This window comes from Silurus meridionalis, chromosome 8 (genome assembly GCF_014805685.1).
Source record: "Silurus meridionalis isolate SWU-2019-XX chromosome 8, ASM1480568v1, whole genome shotgun sequence".
Classification (NCBI taxonomy): Eukaryota; Metazoa; Chordata; class Actinopteri; order Siluriformes; family Siluridae; genus Silurus; species Silurus meridionalis.
In genome coordinates, this window is record NC_060891.1 from 7,673,182 (window position 1) to 7,700,280 (window position 27,099).

Here is a 27,099-nt window from a genome sequence, read left to right on the forward strand (position 1 = left end):
AATTTTGTGGTTTCCCAAACAGTAACATGGCAATTTAGAAATTTTCCAATAACCATGAACTGTGTGACAACAGCACTGGTATTCTATCATATCCTATATATTAAGCAGCAAGTGTTAAATCTAACAAACAATGTTTGATTTGTTCTGACTGTCCCAATGGCTTCTGCTCTTTTTGCTAAGGGGTTGTTAGCAAAAAGCAAACTAACCAGATTTTGCACGTGGCCTGTTCAAAGGTGTAAATGGCTACAAATGCACATTTTGGCTCTCCTGCAAAACCCTAATATAAATGGCTTTGCTGCAACAGGGTCTTTTTAAATAAAGGGCCCTGTGTAAAAATGACTTGCCTAAATTAATTTAAATTAACTGTGAATAATTTAATTAAGTCATCCAACTGTTAATAATAGTGCTTTTATTAAGACACTGAAGCCTTTTAATAACTGGCATTAATTTCACATCAAAAGCACTGCATTATCATAAATATTAATCATATCAGTTAAAACAATAAACTAAGCTAAACTAGAAGATACAATTTAAAACTGTGCCTATTTATACATATTTAAAGGTTTCAAGTTCATTCATTATCGTATAATTTATGCTACCCATCAGTTAATTGGATCCACTAAAATGAATGCATAAACCTTATAGCCAATCTATTCAAAATAGGCCCCAGGTACCCATTTGTGGTTACTAGAATCAAGTTTTGGAGAGGTCATTGGCTCAAAGAAAAGGATATAGGAAGTGGGCAACAGATTTTCATCCGCTTTTGCATTTCAGTAGTGCACATTTTCACCAAAACACACACGCACACACACGCACACCCACCCACCTTTGTGCGATTAGCTTGCCCCTCTTAATCCTCTGCATTGCTCACAAGCGCAAAACCATTACTAAAAACTAGGTGCATGATCCTTACAGGTGGATTCCTTAGACTCCATCATCCAATGACAAACCAGTGCTAGTCCAAAGCCCCCACTTCCACACTTATTTTACTTGTGTTGACTCTTGTGAAACAGAATGCTGACTAGCTATAAACCTCAGAGTTAAACCAAGTTGTGCTTTCAAATATTATGTAGAACATAAAAGCCAAGACAAATCTTAAGAAGGTTCACTCTTCACTCTTTAATTTTCTATATCTTCCATATATACAGTATATTGAAAACAAAGGACTAAGAAATAACATCTTTAAGCTTCAAACATAATGTATTTACATTTTACATTTTAATTAATAAATCATTTTAAGAAAGCCTTAAGGTCTTAATGGTCAGTTTCAAAAGCATTAAAGACTAACAAGCTGAACTCAGGTACTGCTTAGAGAAAAATTACTGAAGAAATTGTCTAATTAAAAGTTTTATTTTTATAGCGCTTTTAACAATGAAAATTGTCTCAAAGCAGCTTTACACGGATAATGCAGTGACCATTCAACAGAAAGTATAGCTAAAAATTAAAGAGATGATTTACAAAATGAAAATGTTGTTTTAAAGTTCTTTCCAATTATCAGCAATGAATGAGCAATAATGCTACCTGTGTAATTAATGACATTAGGGATATGAAAATTATTTGAGGTGAATAATATCAAACATCAACAGAACTTTCTAGGAATATATATATACACAGAAGGATAAATTATAAGACAATTTATGCCCCCCACTCATATGTGGTTCTTCTTGAAACTGCCACAACAAAGTAAGAAGCACACAGTTGTGAAGGATGTCCTTATGCTGTAGCATGTCATTTTTTTCCTTCACTGGATTTCTGGAGCCTCTACACATTTAGAGGGAATTTCACATGTCCTGCATCACAGAGATCTGACACACAGCATATTCCAAGTGCTTCTTAAAGAGTTCATAGGATGAAAGCAGAGGCAGAATGAGCTGGTTTCTTTCAGTATGACTTTGAGGAAAGGCAAAGGAGGGTTCCAGCGGCACAAAGAAAGATATCGAGGGAGGAGGGTCAAAGCCCATTGCAGGGACCACATCAAAACCAGTGGCAAATATGAGAATATCCTCTAGTGATGCAGCACATCTTCCATCTGGAATAAACAGGGATAGTGGCCAATGTGATTTGCTATAATTGAAAAACTAAAGAATTTATTGTAATGTTGAATTTTTCATAATAATTAAAGTCTTTGATAATAAGAAATTAATTTGCTGGTGTTAAGCCTATTTATGCACTAATTAATAAAGGCAAAAACAACAACAAAAAAAACAAACCTTCACACTCATGTATGTATTGCTTCCAGAAAGACAGTGTCATGTTTTCTTTTCCTTTCTGTTTTTCTTCCTCAGAAAAACAAGCAGTGAACAGTAAAAACATGGTGTCAGCAGTCATCCTTTCTTCTGGGCCACAGAAAATTGTGCAGAAGGCCTCTGGACATGCCTGGACTCGATCAAACACACCTAAGGCTTTAAGGCCCTCGCGAAACCTACAAAACACCAACCAAAAATTACTATTATCACGACAGTGAATCGGCATATTTTATATATATATATATATATATATATACACAGGAGTGCAGAATTATTAGGCAAGTTGTATTTTGAGGATTAATTTTATTTGAGGATTTAATTTGAACAACAACCATGTTCTCAATGAACACAAAAAACTCATTAATATCAAAGCTGAATATTTTTGGAAGTAGTTTTTAGTTTTAGCTATTTTAGGGGGATATCTGTGTGTGCAGGTGACTATTACTGTGCATAATTATTAGGCAACTTAACAAAAAACAAATTCATACCCATTTCAATTATTTATTTTTACCAGTGAAACCAATATAACATCTCAACATTCACAAATATACATGTCTGACATTCAAAACCAAACAAAACAAATCAGTGACCAATATAGCCACCTTTCTTTGCAAGGACACTCAAAAGCCTGCCATCCATGGATTCTGTCAGTGTTTTGATCTGTTCACCATCAACATTGCGTGCAGCAGCAACCACAGCCTCCCAGACACTGTTCAGAGAGGTGTACTGTTTTCCCTCCTTGTAAATCGCACATTTGATGATGGACCACAGGTTCTCAATGGGGTTCAGATCAGGTGAACAAGGAGGCCATATCATTAGATTTTCTTCTTTATACCCTTTCTTGCCAGCCACGCTGTGGAGTACTTGGACGTGTGTGATGGAGCATTGTCCTGCATGAAAATCATGTTTTTCTTGAAGGATGCAGACTTCTTCCTGTACCACTGCTTGAAGAAGGTGTCTTCCAGAAACTGGCAGTAGGACTGGGAGTTCAGCTTGACTCCATCCTCAACCCGAAAAGGCCCCACAAGCTCATCTTTGATGATACCAGCCCAAACCAGTACTCCACCTCCACCTTGCTGGCGTCTGAGTCGGACTGGAGCTCTCTGCCCTTTACCAATCCAGCCACGGGCCCATCCATCTGGCCCATCAAGACTCACTCTCATTTCATCAGTCCATAAAACCTTAGAAAATCAGTCTTGAGATATTTCTTGGCCCAGTCTTGACGTTTCAGCTTGTGTGTCTTGTTCAGTGGTGGTCGACTTTCTGCCTTTCTTACCTTGGCCATGTCTCTGAGTATTGCACACCTTGTGCTTTTGGGCACTCAGTGATGTTGCAGCTCTGAAATATGGCCAAACTGGTGGCAAGTGGCATCTTGGCAGCTGCACGCTTGACTTTTCTCAGTTCACGGGCAGTTATTTTGCGCCTTGGTTTTTCCACACGCTTCTTGCGACCCTGTCGACTATTTTGAATGAAACGCTTGATTGTTCGATGATCACGCTTCAGAAGCTTGGCTATTTTAAGACTGCTGCATCCCTCTGCAATATATCTCACTATTTTTGACTTTTCTGAGCCTGTCAAGTCCTTCTTTTGACCCATTTTGCCAAAGGAAAGGAAGTTGCCTAATAATTATGCACACCTGATATAGGGTGTTGATGTCATTAGACCACACCCTTCTCATTACAGAGATGCACATCACCTAATATGCTTAATTGGTAGTAGGCTTTCCAGCCTATACAGCTTGGAGTAAGACAACATGCATAACGAGGATGATGTGGTCAAAATACTCATTTGCCTAATAATTCTGCACTCCTGTATATATATATATATATATATATATATATATATATATATATACATACACACACATACATACAGTGCCCTCCACAATTATTGGCACCCCTGTTTAAGATGTGGTCGTGGACTTCTAAAAATTCTCCTTTTTTTTAAAACAACATAGAACCCAAATGCAAAAAAAGAGAAAAATCCAACCTTTCATTTAAGTACATAACTTTGGTGGTAAAAAAAATCATACATTTAGAAAAAAAAAAAACTTGAAATCATGTGTCCCACAATTATTGGCACCCCTAACAATTCCTCTGAAAAATTTTATTGTTTTTTTTTTTTTTAATATATTTTTCTGTAGTTGCTAAGGTTGGTCAGGGTATCTAGGGACTTTTAATAAGAAATTAATTTGCTGGTGTTAAGCCTATTTATGCACTAATTAATAAAGGCAAAACAACAACAAAAAAAACAAACCTTCACACTCATGTATGTATTGCTTCCAGAAAGACAGTGTCATGTTTTCTTTTCCTTTCTGTTTTTCTTCCTCAGAAAAACAAGCAGTGAACAGTAAAAACATGGTGTCAGCAGTCATCCTTTCTTCTGGGCCACAGAAAATTGTGCAGAAGGCCTCTGGACATGCCTGGACTCGATCAAACACACCTAAGGCTTTAAGGCCCTCATGAAACCTACAAAACACCAACCAAAATTACTATTATCACGACAGTGAATCGGCATATTTTATATATATATATATATATATATATACACAGGAGTGCAGAATTATTAGGCAAGTTGTATTTTGAGGATTAATTTTATTTGAGGATTTAATTTGAACAACAACCATGTTCTCAATGAACACAAAAAACTCATTAATATCAAAGCTGAATATTTTTGGAAGTAGTTTTAGTTTTAGCTATTTTAGGGGATATCTGTGTGTGCAGGTGACTATTACTGTGCATAATTATTAGGCAACTTAACAAAAACAAATTCATACCCATTTCAATTATTTATTTTACCAGTGAAACCAATATAACATCTCAACATTCACAAATATACATGTCTGACATTCAAAACCAAACAAAACAAATCAGTGACCAATATAGCCACCTTTCTTTGCAAGGACACTCAAAAGCCTGCCATCCATGGATTCTGTCAGTGTTTTGATCTGTTCACCATCAACATTGCGTGCAGCAGCAACCACAGCCTCCCAGACACTGTTCAGAGAGGTGTACTGTTTTCCTCCTTGTAAATCGCACATTTGATGATGGACCACAGGTTCTCAATGGGGTTCAGATCAGGTGAACAAGGAGGCCATATCATTAGATTTTCTTCTTTATACCCTTTCTTGCCAGCCACGCTGTGGAGTACTTGGGCGTGTGTGATGGAGCATTGTCCTGCATGAAAATCATGTTTTTCTTGAAGGATGCAGACTTCTTCCTGTACCACTGCTTGAAGAAGGTGTCTTCCAGAAACTGGCAGTAGGACTGGGAGTTCAGCTTGACTCCATCCTCAACCCGAAAAGGCCCCACAAGCTCATCTTTGATGATACCAGCCCAAACCAGTACTCCACCTCCACCTTGCTGGCGCCTGAGTCGGACTGGAGCTCTCTGCCCTTTACCAATCCAGCCACGGGCCCATCCATCTGGCCCATCAAGACTCACTCTCATTTCATCAGTCCATAAAACCTTAGAAAATCAGTCTTGAGATATTTCTTGGCCCAGTCTTGACGTTTCAGCTTGTGTGTCTTGTTCAGTGGTGGTCGACTTTCTGCCTTTCTTACCTTGGCCATGTCTCTGAGTATTGCACACCTTGTGCTTTTGGGCACCCAGTGATGTTGCAGCTCTGAAATATGGCCAAACTGGTGGCAAGTGGCATCTTGGCAGCTGCACGCTTGACTTTTCTCAGTTCACGGGCAGTTATTTTGCGCCTTGGTTTTTCCACACGCTTCTTGCGACCCTGTCGACTATTTTGAATGAAACGCTTGATTGTTCGATGATCACGCTCAGAAGCTTGGCTATTTTAAGACTGCTGCATCCTCTGCAATATATCTCACTATTTTTGACTTTTCTGAGCCTGTCAAGTCCTTCTTTTGACCCATTTTGCCAAAGGAAAGGAAGTTGCCTAATAATTATGCACACCTGATATAGGGTGTTGATGTCATTAGACCACACCCCTTCTCATTACAGAGATGCACATCACCTAATATGCTTAATTGGTAGTAGGCTTTCCAGCCTATACAGCTTGGAGTAAGACAACATGCATAACGAGGATGATGTGGTCAAAATACTCATTTGCCTAATAATTCTGCACTCCCTGTATATATATATATATATATATATATATTACATATACACATATATACATACACACACATACATACAGTGCCCTCCACAATTATTGGCACCCCTGTTTAAGTTGTGGTCGTGGACTTCTAAAAATTCTCCTTTTTTTTAAAACAACATAGAACCCAAATGCAAAAAAAGAGAAAAATCCAACCTTTTATTTAAGTACATAACTTTGGTGGTAAAAAAAAAAAATCATACATTTAGAAAAGAAAAAAAAAACTTGAAATCATGTGTCCCACAATTATTGCCACCCCTAACAATTCCTCTAAAAAATTTTATTGTTTTTTTTATTTTTTATATTATTTTTCTGTAGTTGCTAAGGTTGGTCAGGGTATCTAGGGACTTTTAATTAGTAATTCATGATTTCCTGTTTCCCTGGGGTATAAATATGACGTGACACAGAGGCCTAATTCTCTTACCCATTTGTCAACATGGCAAAGACAAGAGAACACACCATTCAAGTAAGGCAGATGTGTGTCGACCTTCATAAGTCAGGCAATGGCTACAAGAAAATAGCCACTCGCCTTAACTTGCCGGATTCAGAGGAATCATTAAGAAGTTTAAAACAACTGGAACAGTGACAAACAAGGCTGGAAGAGGTCCCAAGTTTATCTTGCCACAACGCACAGTGAGGAGGATGGTAAGAGAAGTAAAAAATTTCCCAAGCTCACCGTCACAGAATTGCATCAAAGAGTGGCATCTTGGGGTCACAGAGTCTCCAAAACAACCATCAGACGCTCTCTACATGCCAACAAGCTGTTTGGGAGGCATGCAAGGAAAAGGCCTTTTCTCACTAACACTCACAAACGTAAACGTCTGGAGTTTGCTAAGCGGTACTGGGACTTCAACTGGGATCGTGTGCTTTGGTCAGATGAGACTAAGATTGAGCTTTTTGGCAACAAACACTCTAAGTGGGTCTGGTGTAAAACAAAAGATGAGTATGCCGAAAAGCACCTCATGCCCACCGTGAAGTATGTAGTTGAATACGAGCTCAAGCAGGTGAAATACTACGCCACGACCACAGATATGGTGGACATGCTGTTTTTTCTTGCAAAAAACCTTTAAGAGAGCAATCTGTTTTTTGGTTTTGATTTCTGTTAGTTTTTATTTATTGTTATGACTGGAGTTGAGGTTAGTTCATCTTAATTTATTTCATGTCTGTTTTTAAGACAATTTATTACAGTTTTGTTTATCAAGCAGTTAAGTACTACTGTACAGTTATTTCATTGTGAAATGTGTGCACTGAAAAACAGTTCTGAAGTGTATTTATTATGAATGGAATTTAGTTTAGTTAATCTTAATTTATTTTATGTTGTCTGTTTTAAAGACAATTTTACTACAGTTTTGTTTATTAAACTATTAATACTATGTTATTTTATTGTGAAATGTTTTGTTATGCACTTCTTGTGCACTGAATACATTTAGAAAAAGCATGTTTAAAAAAGTTTGAAAAAGCAAAAACAATTGTCAAAATCGCGAAGAAAATCGCAATATTCATTCAGAAAATCGCAATATGATTATTTTGTCCATATTGCAAAGCCCTAATATATATATATATATAATACATTTATTTATTTTAGGGATGCACCGAAAATTTTCGCCAAAACAGTTTGTTGTGATGACACAAACAGAAACCGCGGCCTGCACGTGCTTGTCTGAAACAACATGTCTGCGGTGTGGACGTATTTCAGTATATCTGAGAAAGACCCACGGATAGCGATTTGCAAAACATGTAATGCCGAAATTTCGTCTGCAAAGACTTTCTCCACGTCGGGTTTAATTTATCACCTGAAATCCAAACATCCGATCGCTATGCTGAATATGAGAGGAACGCGGCACAGAAAAGCAAAACCCCTCCGAGCATGCGCACTCCGTCTGTGGTGGACGTTGTTGAAGAGGCAGGAAGTTTCCCAGTGATGTTGTTGTACTGTTGTATCTTTAAGCAGTTGCACTTGTTCCGAATGCACTTTGTTTTTATGAAAGAACATATTTAATTTTACAACCTTTCAGCAGGCCAGAGGGCCTGTACATTATTATTTAATGTACACATGAGTGCATTTAAGTTAGAATTTTTATTTATTTTATCCTGTGCATTGTTGCAATGTGCTATAAATAAATATTTTCATAATTTGTAATTGATTTATTCTTTGAAACTTTAATATTAATTTATGCAATTGAAATGCCTTGATTTTAGTAAGGTTAGTACACAGTCATAGACATAAATGCAATGGTAATAATAATTGGCATAATTTCTTTCGGTGTTTCGGTTTTCGGCCTTGCTTTCCTCTTTTTCGGTTTCGGCCAAGAATTTTCATTTCGGTGCATCCCTAATATATACATACATACACACACACACACACACCCCCGGCCACTTTATTAGGTACACCTGTCCAACTGCTTGTTAACGCAAATTCCTAATCAGCCAATCACATGGCAGCAACTCAATGCATTTAGGCATGTAGACATGGTCAAGACGATCTGCTGCAGTTCAAACCGAGCGTCAGAATGGGGAAGAAAGATGATTTAAGTGACTTTGAATGTGGCATGGTTGTTGGTGCCAGGTGGGCTGGTCTGAGTATTTCAGAAACTGCTGAACTACTGGGATTTTCACACACAACCATCTCTAGGGTTTACAGAGAATGGTCAGAAAAAGAGAAAATATCCAGTGAGCGGCAGTTCTGTGGGCGCAAATGCCTTGTTGATGCCAGAGGTCAGAGGAGAATGGCCAGACTGGTTCGAGCTGATAGAAAGGCAACAGTAACTCAAATAACCACTCGTTACAACCGAGGTATGCAGAAGAGAATCTCTGAACGCACAGCATGTCGAACCTTGAGGCGGATGGGCTACAGCAGCAGAAGACCACACCAGGTGCCACTCCTGACAGCTAAGAACAGGAAACTGAGACTACAATTTGCACAGGCTCACCAAAATTAGACAATAGAAGATTGGAAAAACGTTGCCTGGTCTGATGAGTCTCGATTTTTGCTGCGACATTCGGATGGTAGGGTGAGAATTTGACATCAACAACATGAAAGCATGGATCCATCCTGCCTTGTATTAACGGTTCAGGCTGGTGGTGGTGTAATGGTGTGGGGGATATTTTCTTGGCACACACATACATACATACATATACATATACATATATATATATATATATAAAATTATACTGTATATAATATACACATACACACACACACATACACAGTGGAACCCGGTTATGTCGATGTCCTAGGGGACGCCAAAAAGGGACGAGATAACCGATGATCGAGATAAACGAAAACCAATATGGCGGCAATATATTACAAAGGATAAACATGGTGCAGACAGCGTGAACATGGAAAACAGCAGGATCAGGGTAATCCGGGGTGCTGTTGAGACAATGCGGAGTCCGAGAAGAAGGGTACGTAGCGGGATACGTATACGGGATTACACAGACCGCCATGAACCAACACATACGATCATGCACAAACAATAACGGACTGCGAGTGTGTGGAGGTGAGGGGCTTAAATAGGAGAAGGGATGAATGAGTGAATAAAAGTCACGTGTGTGTGTGATCAGCATGACTGCGACGAGCTCCGTGCGAGAGAAGAAGCAGGGTGCTTCGGGGAATGCCGCCGCCGAAGGGGGCGTGGCAGGGGGATTCCTGACATAACCGACGTTAAGTGGCAAATTTTCCCCTTGTGCTCGAGATATTAGGGTTCGGCGACATTAAAAAAAAAAAAAAAATCAACATAACCGATTAAAAATGCTAAGACAAAGCGAGAATTTGGCGGTTCCACTTCAAAAACTTCGACTTTATAGGGTTGGCGAGTTAACCGGGGTCGAGATAAGTGGGTTCCACTGTGTGTGTATATATATATATATATATATACATATATACACACATATACATACATACATACATACACACACACACACACACACACCAGCCACTTTATTAGGTACACCTTACTAGTACTGGGTTGGACCCCCTTTGCCTTCAGAACTGCATTAATCCTTCGTGGCATAGATCCAACAAGGTACTGGAAACATTCCTCAGAGATTTTGGTCCATATTGACATGATAGCATCACGCAGTTGCTGCAGATTTGTCGGCTGCACATCCATGATGCGAATCTCCCGTTCCACCACATCCCAAAGGTGCTCTATTGGATTGAGATCTGGTGACTGTGGAGGCCCTTTGAGTACAGTGAACTCATTGTCATGTTCAATCTTCTATTGTCCAATTTTGGTGAGCCTGTGCGAATTGTAGTCTCAGTTTCCTGTTCTTAGCGGTCAGGAGTGGCACCTGGTGTGGTCTTCTGCTGCTGTAGCCCATCCGCCTCAAGGTTCGACGTGTTGTGCATTCAGAGATGCTCTTCTGCATACCTCGGTTGTAACAAGTGGTTATTTGAGTTACTGTTGCCTTTCTATCAGCTCGAACCAGTCTGGCCATTCTCCTCTGACCTCTGGCATCAACAAGGCATTTGCGCCCACAGAACTGCCGCTCACCGGATATTTTCTCTTTTTCTGACCATTCTCTGTAAACCCTAGAGATGGTTGTGCGTGAAAATCCCAGTAGTTCAGCAGTTTCTGAAATACTCAGACCAGCCCACCTGGCACCAACAACCATGCCACATTCAAAGTCACTTAAATCATCTTTCTTCCCCATTCTGACGCTCGGTTTGAACTGCAGCAGATCGTCTTGACCATGTCTACATGCCTATATGCACTGAGTTGCTGCCATGTGATTGGCTGATTAGAAATTTGCGTTAACGAGCAGCTAGACAGGTGTACCTAATAAAGTGGCCGGTGAGTATGTGTGTGTGTGTGTATATATATATATATATATATACACACACACACACACACAGTACAGACCAAAAGTTTGGACACACCTTCTCATTCAAAGCGTTTTCTTTATTTTCATGACTATGAAAATTGTAGTCACACTGAAGGCATCAAGGGCTATTTAAACAAGAAGGAGAGCAATGGGGTGCTGCGCCAGATGACCTGGCCTCCACAGTCACCGGACCTGAACCCAATCAAGATGGTTTAGGGGTGAGCTGGACCGCAGAGTGAAGGCAAAAGGGCCAACAAGTGCCAAGCCTCTCTCGGGGAACTCCTTCAAGACTGTTGGAAGACCATTTCAGGTGACTACCTCTTGAAGCTCATCAAGAGAATGCCAAGAGTGTGCAAAGCAGTAATCAAAGCAAAAGGTGGCTACTTTGAAGAACCTAGAATATGACATTTTTCAGTTGTTTCACACTTTTTTGTTATGTATATAATTCCACATGTGTTAATTCATAGTTTTGATGCCTTCAGTGTGAATCTACAATTTTCATAGTCATGAAAATCCATTGTTATGGTTGTTATGGGAATCAGGAGTTCGTTTAGGGAGAAGGAAAAAAAATGAGAACAACATTAAGAAGAATTACAGTGAGGAAAATAAGTATTTGAACACCCTGCTATTTTGCAAGTTCTACCACTTAGAAATCATGGAGGGGTCTGAAATTGTCATCGTAGGTGCATGTCCACTGAGAGAGATATAATCTAAAAAAAACAATCCAGAAATCACAACATATGATTTTTAAACTATTTATTTGTATGATACAGCTGCAAATAAGTATTTGAACACCTGTCCATCAGCTAGAATTCTGACCCTCAAAGACCTGTTAGTCTACCTTTAAAATGTCCACCTCCACTATATTTATTATCCTAAGTTAGATGCACCTGTTTGAGGTCGTTAGCTGCATAAAGACACCTGTCCACCCCATACAATCAGTAAGAATCCAATTACTAACATGGCCAAGACCAAAGAGCTGTCAGAAGACACTAGAGACAAAATTGTACACCTCCACAAGGCTGGAAAGGGCTACGGGGAAATTGCCAAGCAGCTTGGTGAAAAAAGGTCCACTGTTAGAGCAATCATTAGAAAATGGAAGAAGCTAAACATGACTGTCAATCTCCCTCGGACTGGGGCTCCATGCAAGATCTCACCTCGTGAGGTCTTAATGATCCTAAGGAAGGTGAGAAATCAGCCCAGAACTACACGGGAGGAGCTGGTCAATGACCTGAAAAGAGCTGGGACCACCGTTTCTAAGGTTACTGTTGGTAATACACTAAGACGTCATGGTTTGAAATCATGCATGGCACGGAAGGTTCCCCTGCTTAAACCAGCACATGTCCAGGCACGTCTTAAGTTTGCCAATGACCATTTGGATGATCCAGAGGAGTCATGGGAGAAAGTCATGTGGTCAGATGAGACCAAAATAGAACTTTTGGGTCATAATTCCACTAAACGTGTTTGAAGGAAGAAGAATGATGAGTACCATCCCAAGAACACCATCGCGACTGTGAAGCATGGGGGTGGAAGCATCATGCTTTGGGGGTGTTTTTCTGCACATGGGACAGGGCGACTGCACTGTATTAAGGAGAGGATGACCGGGGCCATGTATTGCGAGATTTTGGGAACAACCTCCTTCCCTCAGTTAGAGCATTGAAGATGGGTCGAGGCTGGGTCTTCCAACATGACAATGACCCAAAGCACACAGCCAGGATAACCAAGGAGTGGCTCTGAAAGAAGCATATCAAGGTTCTGGCGTGGCCTAGCCAGTCTCAGACCTAAACCCAATAGAGAATCTTTGGAGGAGCTCAAACTCCGTGTTTCTCAGTGACAGGCCAGAAACCTGACTGATCTAGAGAAGATCTGTGTGGAGGAGTGGGCCAAAATCCCTCCTGCAGTGTGTGCAAACCTGGTGAAAAACTACAGGAAACGTTTGACCTCTTTAATTGCAAACAAAGGCTACTGTACCAAATATTAACATTGACTTTCTCAGGTGTTCAAATACTTATTTGCAGCTGTATCATACAAATAAATAGTTAAAAAAAATCATACATTGTGATTTGTGGATTTTTTTTTTTTTAGATTATGTCTCTCACAGTGGACATGCACCTACGATGACAATTTCAGACCCCTCCATGATTTCTAAGTGGGAGAACTTGCAAAATAGCAGGGTGTTCAAATACTTATTTTCCTCATTGTATGGTCATAAGTGACCAGATGCCAGAAACAGCTGGAAATTTACCACGAACTTGAGCTAATTTACCCCACACACAGATAGTAGTTTTGTATTAACTGTTTCTTATAATAAGTTTCAGCTAATATTTCACCATATGATGATCAACAAACTACAACACCATACCCATGGTAAAGCATTTGTGGTGGTCACAGCATCATGCAATGAAGCATCTTTGATTTAGATGGGACTAGGTCTATTGTCAAGACATGGAATTATGAATAGCTGCAAATACCATTACTATGTTTGCGCAAAACCTGCAAGCCTCTGTTAGACAGCTAAAATAAAGTTTACATTCTGACACAATTCTGGGGAGTGGTAGCTCAGTGGTTAAGGAGCTGGATTACTGATCGGAAGGTCGGGGGTTCAAGCCCCGGTATCGCCAAGCTGCCACTCTTGGGCCCTTGAGCAAGACCCCAAACCCTCTGTGCTCCAGGGGCACTGTATCATGGCTGACCCTGCGCTCTAACCCCAGCTTCTGAGCAAGCTGGGATATGTGAAGAATGAATTTCACTGTGCTGTATTGTATATGTGACAAATAAAGGCTATTCTAATTCTTCCTTCAATAAAGACATGAATCACAAATCAAAGTCAGTCACAGGTGAGCTGTGGAGAGAGCTGGAGCATTTTTGCAAGCAAGAGCTTAATAAAATAAATGATCAATGAGAGTGCGCTAACTGGAAGCAAAGGCATTTGTTATTAAATATTAGTTAAAGGGTGTGCACACGCATTATTCTTTGTATTCTTACTCACCCACCTATTTTTCCCCCCAATCAAACATTGTTGGTTACAAAAAAAAGATCTATTATACATTTTGCTGTTAGAGGAACCAACCTTTGAAGAGGTAACTGCATTCTTAAGAGGAAGTAAAAGTTTAGAATGTCCTCCAGCAGCAGGTTTTTGTCAGACATTTTAGTGATCTCTCGCCAGCAGCCTGCTACTTGCAAAAATTCCATCATGGGATGCACCACTCTCCTCAGTTCCTTCAAAGAGCTTGATTGCGCTATCTGAAACATATTAGTTCAGTTTTATGTTTGCATGACAAAAAATGTGTATTGCCTCCAAGGTGCATTGCACTAGACTGTAAGACTTACCTTGTTAACCGAGTACACTAATGTGACATCTCCCAAGTCTTCAGGAGTGAACTTATAGTCAGTGGGGTAATGAAATAAACTGTAGTACAGCGCTCGAGAGAAAAAGGTCACAGGAGGGCCTCCATGGACCAGTGAAAGAGCCAGCAGACTTCCCACCTCAAAATACAGATCATCTCTCAAAGCTGTACACAGGAATGCCAACATAAAATTCTTACTTTTATGGCAAGTTAATCTCTTATATCTCTTAATAGCCTCTTGCTTATAAATATTACTGAAATAATAATTTTCCATCTTGCAGGTAATATTAAGCTATAGCAACTTGTATGCACATTTTCTTTTCTTTTAGTGAGCATGATAACAGATCATACAACAGATTACAGTTAACTTTTTGCAACTCATTCTTTTCTAAAAAGCCATAACAACATCAGTAAATGACTAATATGTATTATAAATTAAAAGCCATTTATATTCAGTGTGGTCATTAAATTATTATACCTTGTGAGCTGAGAGCCAGGTTTTTAGCATGGTCAGGTCCTTCAAAGACACACGAGTTCTTTAATTTCAGCAGGAGGAGTCTGAGGAAACGACGCTGTGTGCCCACCGTTTGGCTCTGTTTGTCTTTAGTGAAGCTCACAGACAGCATGTGACAGGGATTAAAGTCACTCTGCCGCACAGCCTGAAGGGCAGCTTCGACCACATCATCCTTTTTCACAATCACTGCTGTGATATGCTGTGTTGATCTCTGAGTGGCCAGATCCTTTAAGATCACTGAGGGACTTGCATCCATACAGAACCTGATATGAACCAACAAATCACTATAAAGCATGCAGTCCATTTAGTTTATGTCTAAATATAGGCTATATTAAGATAATAAGCAAACAACGCTGAATGAGTAAGCCAGATCAAATACAACAGAAATTGACTGCTACCGTTTAGGGATGAACGATGGGTGAAAACTGGAGAGACATCTTTTAAGCAGTCTTTTCTTCTCTTGCCTCTGTGCTAATGGTGATTTAACATGGTTTGGCAATGTGGAAACTGTTGATAATTGTTAAACAAGTTAAAATATATATGTATTTTTTATACAGAACTAAGGCATGCCATCTAATGCTAGATTTATATTATAAAATATTAAACATATATAATGTTTATTTATTTAAACCCAGTGAGGCTAAATGATGTTTGTGGTTCAGTTTACCTGCTCCCTCAACAGCAGCTTTGCAATCATCACAACTCCAGTTGGTCTCATAAAGCTTGAGAGAAGAGCATTTACGATGGGTTCCACTGGAACCACAAAACTTACAACGAACAATTTCAAAAAACCTATTAAACAAAAAGAACATTTAAAACACACACACACACACACAAATATATATAAATATATTTATGTACGCATGTGTGCTTGGTTTACCTAGTACCAAGGTATATATTTTACACACACACACACACACACACACACACACACACACACACACACACACACACACACACACACACACACACTACAACAATTAACCTTTCTCAGCTCATATGCTTACCCTGACTGTGCACTGTAACTGCGACCTTTTTCACATGAACATTTAACGGCATCACAATGTTGGTAAACTTGCAACAGTTCCCCATAAGCATTCTCCTCCAACTCCCATGATGCATCTCTACAAGTCAGAAATTAATTTAATGAAAGTGAAAGACCAATCATGGTCTAATGTTTATAAATATGTATACCTTATATGGTGACTAAAAAAACTGTATACCTTTCTGGTATGTGTATTCCCATCCTGAGCATTTCTTGCTGGAACTGATCGGAGTTGTTGCATAAGGTACATCTGAAGAAATACAAGGCAGCACTGTGTGCCTGATTCTGTAGAAAATAAATAATCTTTGGAACTAAACACTTTACGTTCCAATGTGTGAAAGAACAAGCATAAAATGTGTGAAAAATTGTGATAGGTTTACCTGAACACAATCCCTATGAAACCAGCTTCCATGACAAGCAGGGCACTTAAGCACAGAGTAGGAGAGAACCGGCTCAATGAACTCCAAGCAGATAGAGCAGGACAGAGGCAGGGTGGGCATGGAAGAGCAGGTCTGAATGGGGCAATGCTTTCTACAAAAAGATCTGACGAGAAATAACATGACCATATGGACAAATACTTACATGCATTTGCTGTACAAATGTTTAAATCCTTTTACATTATTTACACAATATTTTTCATAAAACTCACTACACAATTGTACAACATTAATTTTAAATAATTAATATTACAAAACAAACATTTTCAAATAGAATTCATATTTTGACAGTTTTGCAGTCAAGGGTGTGTGTGAGCTCATGCAATAATGAGGTGAATATGTAATTATAATTTGGATCTAATTTTTCCTGTAATGAATTACAGTCTGTTCTGCTTCACAGCTTTCAGATAAATGCCAAAAATAAACATATTTAAGAGGCGTTTTTGATGAGCAAGATTTAGAATACAGACAGCATACTCATAGACAACATAGATAACACATGGCTGTGTAGATTCTAGCTAATATTACTCCAGGGTAAAAACATTGGCTAGTAGAATTCTTGGAACCAATTCAATCTTTACAAGTATGTCGGAGCCAAATTAGATACATCAGCAGGCTGCATTTGTTTGGCACTTATAGTACTATTGAGTACTTATGTGAGAATAATTGTTTAGATGCTGAAATGTAATTTGTGTAACTTTTTCCTTTTGATTATGCTAAAAAATATATATTTACTATTATAACATTATCTATGCACTTTAATAAAGACAATTGCCTTCCAGGACTGATCTGGGTTTGGTCTAAACATTTCTCGAGCTTATAAATTGTATTAAATGTATATACTTTCTCTGGAAATATAAAAAGTACCCCAGTATAAAGCTACTTACGGAAACAAGCCAGTGAATTGGAAAATAAACTCCTGTTCTATTCCACAGGGCAGGTGGACCATCTGTCTACAGCTTTTGATGGAGCATCCCACTGAAGCACCTATCTTTTTACAGCCCATGCACCGCTGCATGGAACAGTTGCAGACAAGCATAATTTACAAACAAGCATCATCTAATATTCAAGCACATCACAAACTGGCAAGTAGTCATTTGCCACATCATGCTTAAAATGGCAGCTGAAGTAAATACTTGTGTTAATTTACCAGCCTTGCAGATCTACGGGCCTCCTTTATAATGTCATCAACCAAAAACCCATGTATGCCTTCGTGTTCCTGTCCTCTTTGGAATATTCCACTGGACATCAACTGCAACATGATTAGTGGTTTATATTTACTCATATGGAAGATGCCTTTGTTTAATTCAAACAATATATCAAAGTATTGCTTAGAAATCACAAAGAACATATAATTAAAACTTGAAGGCAGATATACATTATTGTTCAAAGAAACTGGCATCAGAGCCCAGAATCACCAAGGATATTCAACAACTTCAGATAATCGATAAGTGCCCAGCAGTGGCAGTGTGGCGGTGATGAGGCTTTAAACCCTTATCCATCTGACAATAACCTAGAGCCTTTAACCACTGAGTCTCCATTGCCCAAACACTGGATACAAAGACACACAGACACACACCCCCTTACCAAGCAAAAGTAGTGCACAGTGAGTTTGGGTTCATCAAGTGTGACCTTCTCTCCGTATTTCTCAGGGTAATCATCACAACGCCCGCAAAGCTTACAAACTATAAAAACACAAAATATCCAAACTTTAGTCATCAAAACTTCTGAACATCAGCTCTAAATCTTCAATGCTTCACAGTCAAATTTTAAATACTACTGATATTGTACAAGGTTAAGCATGGTGTTTCCACTAGCTAGAAAAACAGGACATTTTTATGAAAAGACTTCATCAGATGTGAATTCTGAGTGCTTCTGAAGGTAAAACACAAACAAACAAAAAACATACTTTTGTTGATGGAGTCGTCTTGTTTAACAGCACGTTTTTTCGTCTTTGGCCTCATTGTTAGATTATTTCCGTTAGTTAGTAATAATATATATACAGAGCCTGCAGGATCAAACACAAAACCAAGCCACAGAGAAGATTGCGTTAACTCCACGTTTCTCTGTAATCAATAGTATTCCACAATTATTTGGCTCGTTTTCTTTCTAACAAAGACAAACGAGTAACTACTGAACTCGTCGGAACGTAATGTATACAGACAGACTGGTTTACATACCCGACAAGCAAGTCTGTGTTTTGGTCAGTAACAACCACAGAAGCGGTTGTGGAGCTGCTGAACCTCGAGGACGCGATCGCAGAATTAAAACGTAAAGAAACTGCACATTCAGCCTTAAAACCCGAGTATAAACTGGTTTAAATTTTTAATTCAAACACTGTTCTCTTGAGGGAAGACCAAATATTGCTACATTTTTATTTTTTGAAAATCCCTCTACTTACAAAAAAAAACTCCGCCCACAACCTTTCCTGGTTGGTTAAATTCAAACAGAAACATTTTATAAACGACTTCAGGCGCAACTTCCGCTTCCCGGTCAAAGAGTAATATATTCAATACACCCCCCCCCCCTCAACAAGCTAACTGGCTAACTTTGTTATGTGCTCCACAAATGAGTCAAATGTTTGTTTTACATTGAAAAAGTGAATGTGTGATAATTGAAGTAATGAAAGTGTGTGACTATTACTTCATGACACATTTGAAGGTATTATATGGTGATCGTCTGATGATATAAACAGCCATGTTAATTTGACTTCTTTCGCAGTCGAAAGTTAAAATCATATATGTGACTAAATTAACGTACGATAATATTTTATTTCAACTAAATTACTCTGTGAATTAAAATGTTATTTATTTATTTAATATTAATAACATTGTTATTGGTGAATTGTAATAGAAACTAGTTTTTTTCCGACTTGTTTTGTTAGACCCACTTCAGAACTGCAACGCACTGTGCAATTGTCCTTTAAAAAAAATCTTTTTTGCAATTTTACTAATGCGTAGTCCTGCTGTTTCTGTCTTGCTTACTCTCAGCTAGTTCTGCGTTGTCTCGTGTAATTCTGTGACGTTCAAATGTACACTTCACTAGGAGACTCAAAGCTGGAACATGGGTTGAAATGGAAGATCTTGAGAGACCTACTAAAGCGCTCTGACCTCAACCCTACTGAACAACATTGGGATGAATTGGAACCCTGCACATCAGACCAAACTCCTCACCCTACATCAGTAACTGACTTTACAACACCTTTTTGGCTAAATGAGCAGAAACCTCCACAATTTTACTTTAAGATATAGATGAATATATTGGGACTAGTATGACAGCACATGGGAAATGAAATGTTCAAAAAGAACATATGAATCTTATGGTCAATATATTTCATTAATGAACCAAATAGTTACCAAATAAACATTTTATGTGGACAAAAATAAAATGTTTACTGATAAAATACAATAAAAATGCATTTTACCAGTAAAGGGTCCCTTGTTACCAGAAGTTTAAGAAAACCCCAGCTGCTGTCCATGAAAACTACAGCCATCAGTACATCCCGATCAAGCCAGGCCAGGCCAAGCCAAGCCAAGTAAATTAATTGTAATTCGAACCATATGCAGTTGGTACAGTACACAGTGAAACGAAACGAGGTCCAAGGGGCTACACGCGCCAAACACTGACTTACACAAGACATTAGCAGACCTACGCACAGGACTACTTAAAGTGCAGATGTGCAAGCGACACAACACAATACAAATAAGAAGCATGTAGCACGATTTGTACGTATCAACAGAAAACGTACAATCATTTAATAAATTCAAATATGGGGGAAGAAACGTTCTTCCAGGCTGCAGCACTTGCACTAGTCCAGTAGATGGCGATAAAACACAATTCAAGTTATTCTTGAGTTTCCGCTTATCACAAAGTCTACAAGATTGTCGGTCCGTCTTGTTCGGGAAAATTAATCTGTTTAAGAAATACTTAGAGCAAATTCGATGAAGCTTATAATGCACAGGCTATAACATGATGTAAAATGCCAGTGGACCTGAGCTATAACAGTGTATAATAAATTCTGCTGAAACTTATTTACTGGTTTCCCAACTGTTTTTTGGTTCCAAAAATTAGATTGCAATTAGAAGAGGAAAAGCCTTAAAAATAATTTTTGTCAACTAAAGTGGACCAAGAAAACTACAGAAATGGTTATGGAATTTGGCAAGCTTATTCTTATGAGAAAGTAACACCCTCACAGGGAGAGTTGCATTGGTCCAAAGAAAAATAACGTTTGGCAACTGTTGCTTGCCAGATGTCATATAGCCAAAAAACGAGAGAATATAGAAAATTGCATGAGTATTATGTGAACAAGGCTGACTTTGTTAACCAAAACAGAACATTGACCAGACATTATGAAAAATACTTTCTTGTGTTTGCTAGGTTAAACATTTTCATGTCTCTTGAATATGATACAAAACACACACACACACACACACACACACACACACACACACACACACACACACACACACACACACAGCGAAGCTAAATGATAACAGTAACAACATTTAAAAGACTTTGGGGGAGTGTTGGTACTTATTAATTTATTCACTTTTAGTGCTCATGATTGATGTGGATCCTGGGAACAGTAGACAGAGGTTCAACCTGGATAGGATGCCGCCGGGATATCTACATTCTGACTGGGATGATAAGGAACAGGTTTTTAGCTCATGATGAAATAGTGAGCAAAACCACTAATGGAAACCAATGGGCGAAATGGAAGCAGGAGGGTGCTGTGTAAGTACAGATTGCCTGCCGAAGAGGTGAGAAGTAATGAAATACAAATACTTTGTTAGTATTTGTAAGTATATTTTTTTCTGGTATCAGAACTGACACAGTATTTTTTAGATAACTTTTTACTTTCACAAATTTTTACAGAAATATCTGTACTTTCTACTTCTTACATTTTCTAAACCAGACTTTTTAATCTATTTAGTGACATGATTAATCGTTTGTCTTCTCATTCCGCACAATTTTCAGCCCATTAACCTATTTCTTGTCAATGTGTGGCTTTTTCAACCTACCACTGTATTTCCTGGCTATCACACACCACAGATAGCCTACAAAGCTAACAACGAGCAAGGCAGAAGACAATAATTTAATAATGTGGATGAGACAAGAGGGAGTCAACGATGTAAACATGACTGAGAACAAAGATATTTATTATCACCTGATCATCATCATCTTTTCTCTGCTTGTGTTCTATATGGTAGTTGTTCAGCCTGGATGTATTTATTAGGTAACAAAGTTTGAAATACTTTTGTATTAATATATTAATATGATGTGAGGTCCATTTACCAGCATGACACTAACACAGGTAGTATTAATGGCTACTTTTTACTTCATACATATCAGAGCCCAAACCTATTTACTTTAACTTGATTTAAAAAGTGTAGTCAATACTTCAACCTTTACCAGAGTCTTTGAAAACACAAGTATCTGTACTTCTACTTGAGTGATGGATGTGTGCACGTTTCCATCTCTGTCCTGCAGGCCCCTTTTTCATTTTACTGGAATTTATTTGGCTAATGTGTTTATCTAAAATAACTTTTAATAAATTAAGTTATAATAATAAATAAGTAAAAAAAGTATATAACGTTTTAATAATAATAATGTGATAAATAATGTTAATAAATAATAGTGAGTAGTGATAAATATTAATGTTTATCTAAAATACCTTACTTTTCAGATAGCTGAGCTTTTGATAGTTTAAGAGCCATGTTGCAATTTGCAATTACAACTTCCTGATTTGCTCAGTGCCTTTTATTAGGTTTAGTGGCATTTTTTTAGGTGTAGTGGTTATCCACCACTACACTACTTGTTCAAGTAAAAGATCTATGAACTTTTGTATGAAAAGTTACTTTATGACTAATAACATGGTTTAAATATCTTGTCCACAAAGCACAATGTTTACCTTTGGCAGATAATATTCTTACAATTATTTTCAAATAAGAAAAATGTGGTCCAATATGCTGAGGGTTAGTAACATTTTAAATGCATTCTCAGATTACTTGCTGCTATTCTTGCTAGTAAAGAAATTAAATAAAAGAAAGGGCTATATATACATCCTATTGTCTGTTGACAATACAGTAACTAACAGGAAAAACATTCTGTTAGAGGGCAACCTTTCTGATGTTTGACATTAATGAGTAGAATTATTAAGCATATGTAAGGGTATCTGCAAGAGTGAAAGTTTATAGGACTGTGGTGAGACCTGCGATGTTGTATGGTTTAGAGACAGTGGCATTGAGTAAAAGACAGGAGGTGGAGCTGGAGGTAGAAGAGATGAAGGCGTTGAGGTTTTCATTGGGAGTGATGAGGATGGACATGATTAGAAATAAGTTTATTAGAGGGACAGCACATGTAGGACGTTTTGGAGAGAAGGTGAGAGAGGCGAGATTGAGATCTTAGAGGTTTGAGAGGTTTAGATATGTGATGTGCATGATGTGTGATAGGTCATGGGGTATATCAGTAGGAGAATGCTGAGGATGGAGCCACAGGAAGGAGACAAAGAGGAAGGCCAAGGAGGCGGTTTATGGATGTGGTGAGGGAAGACATGCAGGTAGTTGGGTTAAAAGAGGCAGATTAAGAGGACAGGGGGGTATGGAGATGGATGATCCGCTTTGGCGATGTCTAATGGGAGAAGCCAAAAGAAGAAAAAGAAGATGTATGTATCTCTGTTATCATTACATTATCCATAATATGTAATGCATCCGTCCTCACACAAGCATCAGCCATAATAAACAACTAATAGTTAAAATAACTAACAATGATTATCTTGATGCAGTGGATATTACAGTGGATATTACAGTGGATGCTACTTTGACATGTACACTACTACCCACTTAAACATTGTTGCAGACCTAGAACACCCCTCACCCACTCTTGTAGCAGGAAAATGTGCCCTGCTGCATTGCAAAAATTGAGCAGAATGGTTTGAGCCACATGACAAAGAGATCTCACTCTTAATTCACTGAATATCTATGGAATGTGCTGGATTAAATCTGATCCATGGAGGCTCCACTTTACAATTTATTGGACTTGTGGCACTTGCTCTATTGGTGCCAGATAGAATAGCCTTTTTTTGTCAATATACATTATTGAACAGTGGAATTATTTTCTTCGCATATCCCAGCTTGCTGAGGACCTTGGGTTAGAGCACAGAATAAACTATGATACAGCACCCCTGGAGCACAGAGGTTTGAGAGCCTTGCTCAAAGGCCCAAGAGTCACAGCTTGAACCCCTGACCTTTTGATCAGTAACCCACTGGCTTAACCTCTGAGCTACCACTTCCCCAGCACATCAGCACACCTTCAGAGGTCTTGAGGAATCCACGTTGCAACAGTTTGAAACTATTATTATGGCATGGGGAACCTCCACAATATTAGGCAGGTTCTTTTAATGGGATGGCTGATTGGAATATGTATTCATATTATACACTTATTAGCTAGCTATATTATGTAAAACCCGTAATTTACAAAAAGTTGGATTATTTTTTTGGTTAGTTTGATAATATTTATGAATAGTTCCTTGCAATAAACATGCAACCACTGATCCACCAGAATTGCTGTTCTAAAGGTACAAACAAGTATAATAATAATTCAAAGACTTCACTGTGACTTGAAGCAGAAAAGTGGAGTAGAGTGCTGGGTTGTTTGCTTCTTTTTCCTGCTCAAACAGATCCACGAAAACTAGATCAGCGCCTCAACTTGCCTATTGTTTGACAACACATGCGAAGGGGGTCCTCAAATGTACCCTCAGCCTAAGCTGTAAGATTACAGGCCGTGCTTTTCTTACTCAGACAGAAATTCCAGGGGGAGTCCAAACAACTCCTGAGATTCTCCATGTACCACTACCCACCCCACTAGCGGCCAATGCTGATCGGCGCTGGCATTATGCAAGCTAATTTAGCCAATTATGCACAGGTGTGATGCTAATTCTCCTCTCGCACACTGAGCTGCTGGCAGTAAAAATAGTATAATTACACAGCTGTCCCCCTGTTTGCATCCACTGCCACTGCGACAGCTCATCTCACAAAAAAAACACACTTCTCTGAAAAGGCTGCCTGAAAGAATTTCCAACAACTTTTCCAACTTCTGCTTGTTTTGTTGCACCTGTCAAGATGTGAATATTTACAAGTTGAGGTCTTAAAATGCTAGGGAAAATCTTATTAATCTTATCTCTCTTCCACATTATTGTGTCATAGAGCCATACTTGGACCATTGGCAAGGGTACACCGGCCACATACCTCATTAAAGAAAATAATTAAACCAGTTTAGTTAATGCTTAAGTAGTTGTTGATTTGTGGTATACTGTATGTTTCACAGATTTAACACTGTAAACAGCAATTGCTAATTATTACTGTACACTTTAAGGGGAAAACAGATGGGAAAACTGGACCATACTGTGTCAATTTACTGTGTCAGTGTTTTGCCATACAGAATTGTATATTGTTGGCTAAAGCACATAGGGACTGTTTCTTGTACTGTATAATTTATAGATAAAGTAAAAAAATATATGTTATGGAATGTGTTATCCAAATGGATTGACTGTCTCCAAAACATTTACATTTTTAGAACATTCCCAGGTGTTTGCTTGATAACTTTCTTCTGCTCAACTCAGATAAGACGGAAGTACTTTTACTAGGACCACATGCAGCTAGAAGCAAACTTTCTGATTACGTAGCATCTCTGGATGGTCAAAGACCAGTCAAAGACCTTGGTGTTATTATTGAACCTAGTCTTCCCTTTAAGGCTCATGTGAATAATATCACCAGGACCGCCTTCTTTCACCTTAGTTCAGAATGCAACAGCAAGAGTCCTTACTAGATCTAGGAAATATGACCACATCACCCCTGTTTTAATCAGTCTACACTGGCTCCCAATCAAATCTCGCATTGATTATAAAATACTACTACTGACGTATAAAGCACTTAACGGTCTCTCACCGCAGTATCTGAGTGAACTTCTGTACCAGTATGATCCACCACGCCTACTTAGATCAAAAGGTGCAGGCTATCTGTTGGTTCCTCAAATAATGAAGACTACAGCAGGGGGCAGATCTCTTATAAAGCCCCACAGTTATGGAACAACCTTCCAATCAGTGTTCGGGACTCAGACACAGTCTTAGTGTTCAAGTCGGGGTTGAAAACGTATTTATTTAGTCAAGCCTTTTATCAGTAGATTTTTTCTTAGGTAAAGGCGCAGATCTGGAGGGATCATGGATATATGAAGTGTTTGGTGAACTGGGATATTTGTATTCTGTTGTCCCCTCACACGTTCACTCAGGTTTGTTGATGGTGGTGTGGTGGGTCGTCTCTTGTCCCAGAGATCCCTTATATCGGTGTTACCTTCTGGTTCTCCCTTTTAGCTATGCTTTTATAGTGAGTCCAAACTGCACAGTGACATTAACTTTCGTACAACAATAAAGACATAATAATCCATATCTTTCTCTTCCTGTCACCCCTTTCTCTCTCTCTCTCTCTCTCTCTCTCTCTCTCTCTCTCTCTCTCTCTCGGTTGCGTTAAACATGCTCCTGAGGCTCCCGTGACCACTGTTTCTGCCCCTCTCCCCTCCGTGGATCTTCCCACTTCGTCCAGGCCTGCCTCTGGATGGTGTTCTCTTCGATTGGAGGTCACTCTGTGCAGCTTGGGATAGTTTCTCATCAAAGCCTTGGGTTGTTCTGTGAAATTCCGCTATACAAATAAAAATGATTGAATTCCTAATTGACAAATTGCAAGCCAAATTACAGCTACAGTAAAAATGAAAGTACATTCCCTTTGAGTTTTATGGTTCTACATTTTAGGACAAAATAAAATAATTTGGTCCTCAGCAGAACTTTAGGTGAATACAACCTCAAATGACCAACAACACAACATATTATGCCATGTCATCATTTATTTTTTAGAAATATCAAGCTGAACTGGAGAAATCTTGTCTGAAAAACTAAGTAAATCATATGATTTGATATGTTGTGGAACCAGCTTCAGCATCAATAACCTTAAGTAATTGTGTTCTGTATAAATGTATCAGCCTTGTTTGTTGGCATTTTGTTAAAACATACTTGAAAGTTCTAGACCAGCAATCTTCTAAAACTTCAGCTTTTATTGAGGGTTAAACATTTGCTGATGATCACTGCATCAAAGGCATTTATTTAGCAGCACCTGGTTACTACTTAGTCTTTTAAATCCTAGGGTAGAAGTAAGTGTTCTTAATTTTTTTCACATGGCTTTTCCATTTTCACTTTGTTATGAGTTGTTGTTTATCTGAAGTTCTTTTTACCTAATTCTAAGACCTGCTAAGGGCAAGATGATTTTGACCTGTTAGTAAAAACATAGAATTTAAAGAAGGTGTACTTTAATTTTTTATGACTGTATATCCATCAGCTCAGGGTTATTTCCTAATAGTATTAAGCATTTTCCATCTTGTGAGCCATAAAATGGCATCCTACCCTGACATTTGTTATGAAGGGATGATGCAATCCTCTGTCTAACAGCCATACAGCACTATATTTCTTACATCTTTTTTCCCAAGGCCCTTTAATAAAGCTCTGATGGCATTTTGA

General features: G+C 38.6%; 1 protein-coding gene across 1 annotated transcript; it reads right to left on the reverse strand.

Moving 5' to 3' along the window:
• Positions 1 to 1,095: 1,095 nt before the first annotated feature.
• On the reverse strand, positions 1,096 to 18,920 carry g2e3 (G2/M-phase specific E3 ubiquitin protein ligase). Its single transcript, XM_046856672.1, has 15 exons — positions 18,719 to 18,920; positions 18,448 to 18,546; positions 18,126 to 18,223; positions 17,689 to 17,790; positions 17,426 to 17,550; positions 16,482 to 16,644; positions 16,280 to 16,386; positions 16,064 to 16,180; positions 15,724 to 15,848; positions 15,455 to 15,563; positions 15,021 to 15,319; positions 14,526 to 14,707; positions 14,266 to 14,438; positions 2,211 to 2,422; positions 1,096 to 2,029 (listed from the first exon to the last, which is right to left on the reverse strand). Exons 2-15 carry the CDS (start codon positions 18,500 to 18,502, stop codon positions 1,782 to 1,784), a joined length of 2,115 nt encoding a protein of 704 aa, XP_046712628.1. The 5' UTR covers positions 18,503 to 18,546; positions 18,719 to 18,920; the 3' UTR covers positions 1,096 to 1,781.
• Positions 18,921 to 27,099: the final 8,179 nt, after the last annotated feature.

Bases quoted from the DNA above. Each gene is read 5' to 3' on its own strand.
- g2e3 (XM_046856672.1), bottom strand. From the start codon at position 18,502: ATGAGGCCAAAGACGAAAAAACGTGCTGTTAAACAAGACGACTCCATC. The intron at 17,551-17,688 runs GTAAATTAACAC...TGTTCCATGCAG, and splicing joins CCCGTAGATCTGCAAGGCTG to CGGTGCATGGGCTGTAAAAA. The intron at 14,708-15,020 runs GTATAATAATTT...TCCTGTGTACAG, and splicing joins CCTGGCTCTCAGCTCACAAG to CTTTGAGAGATGATCTGTAT.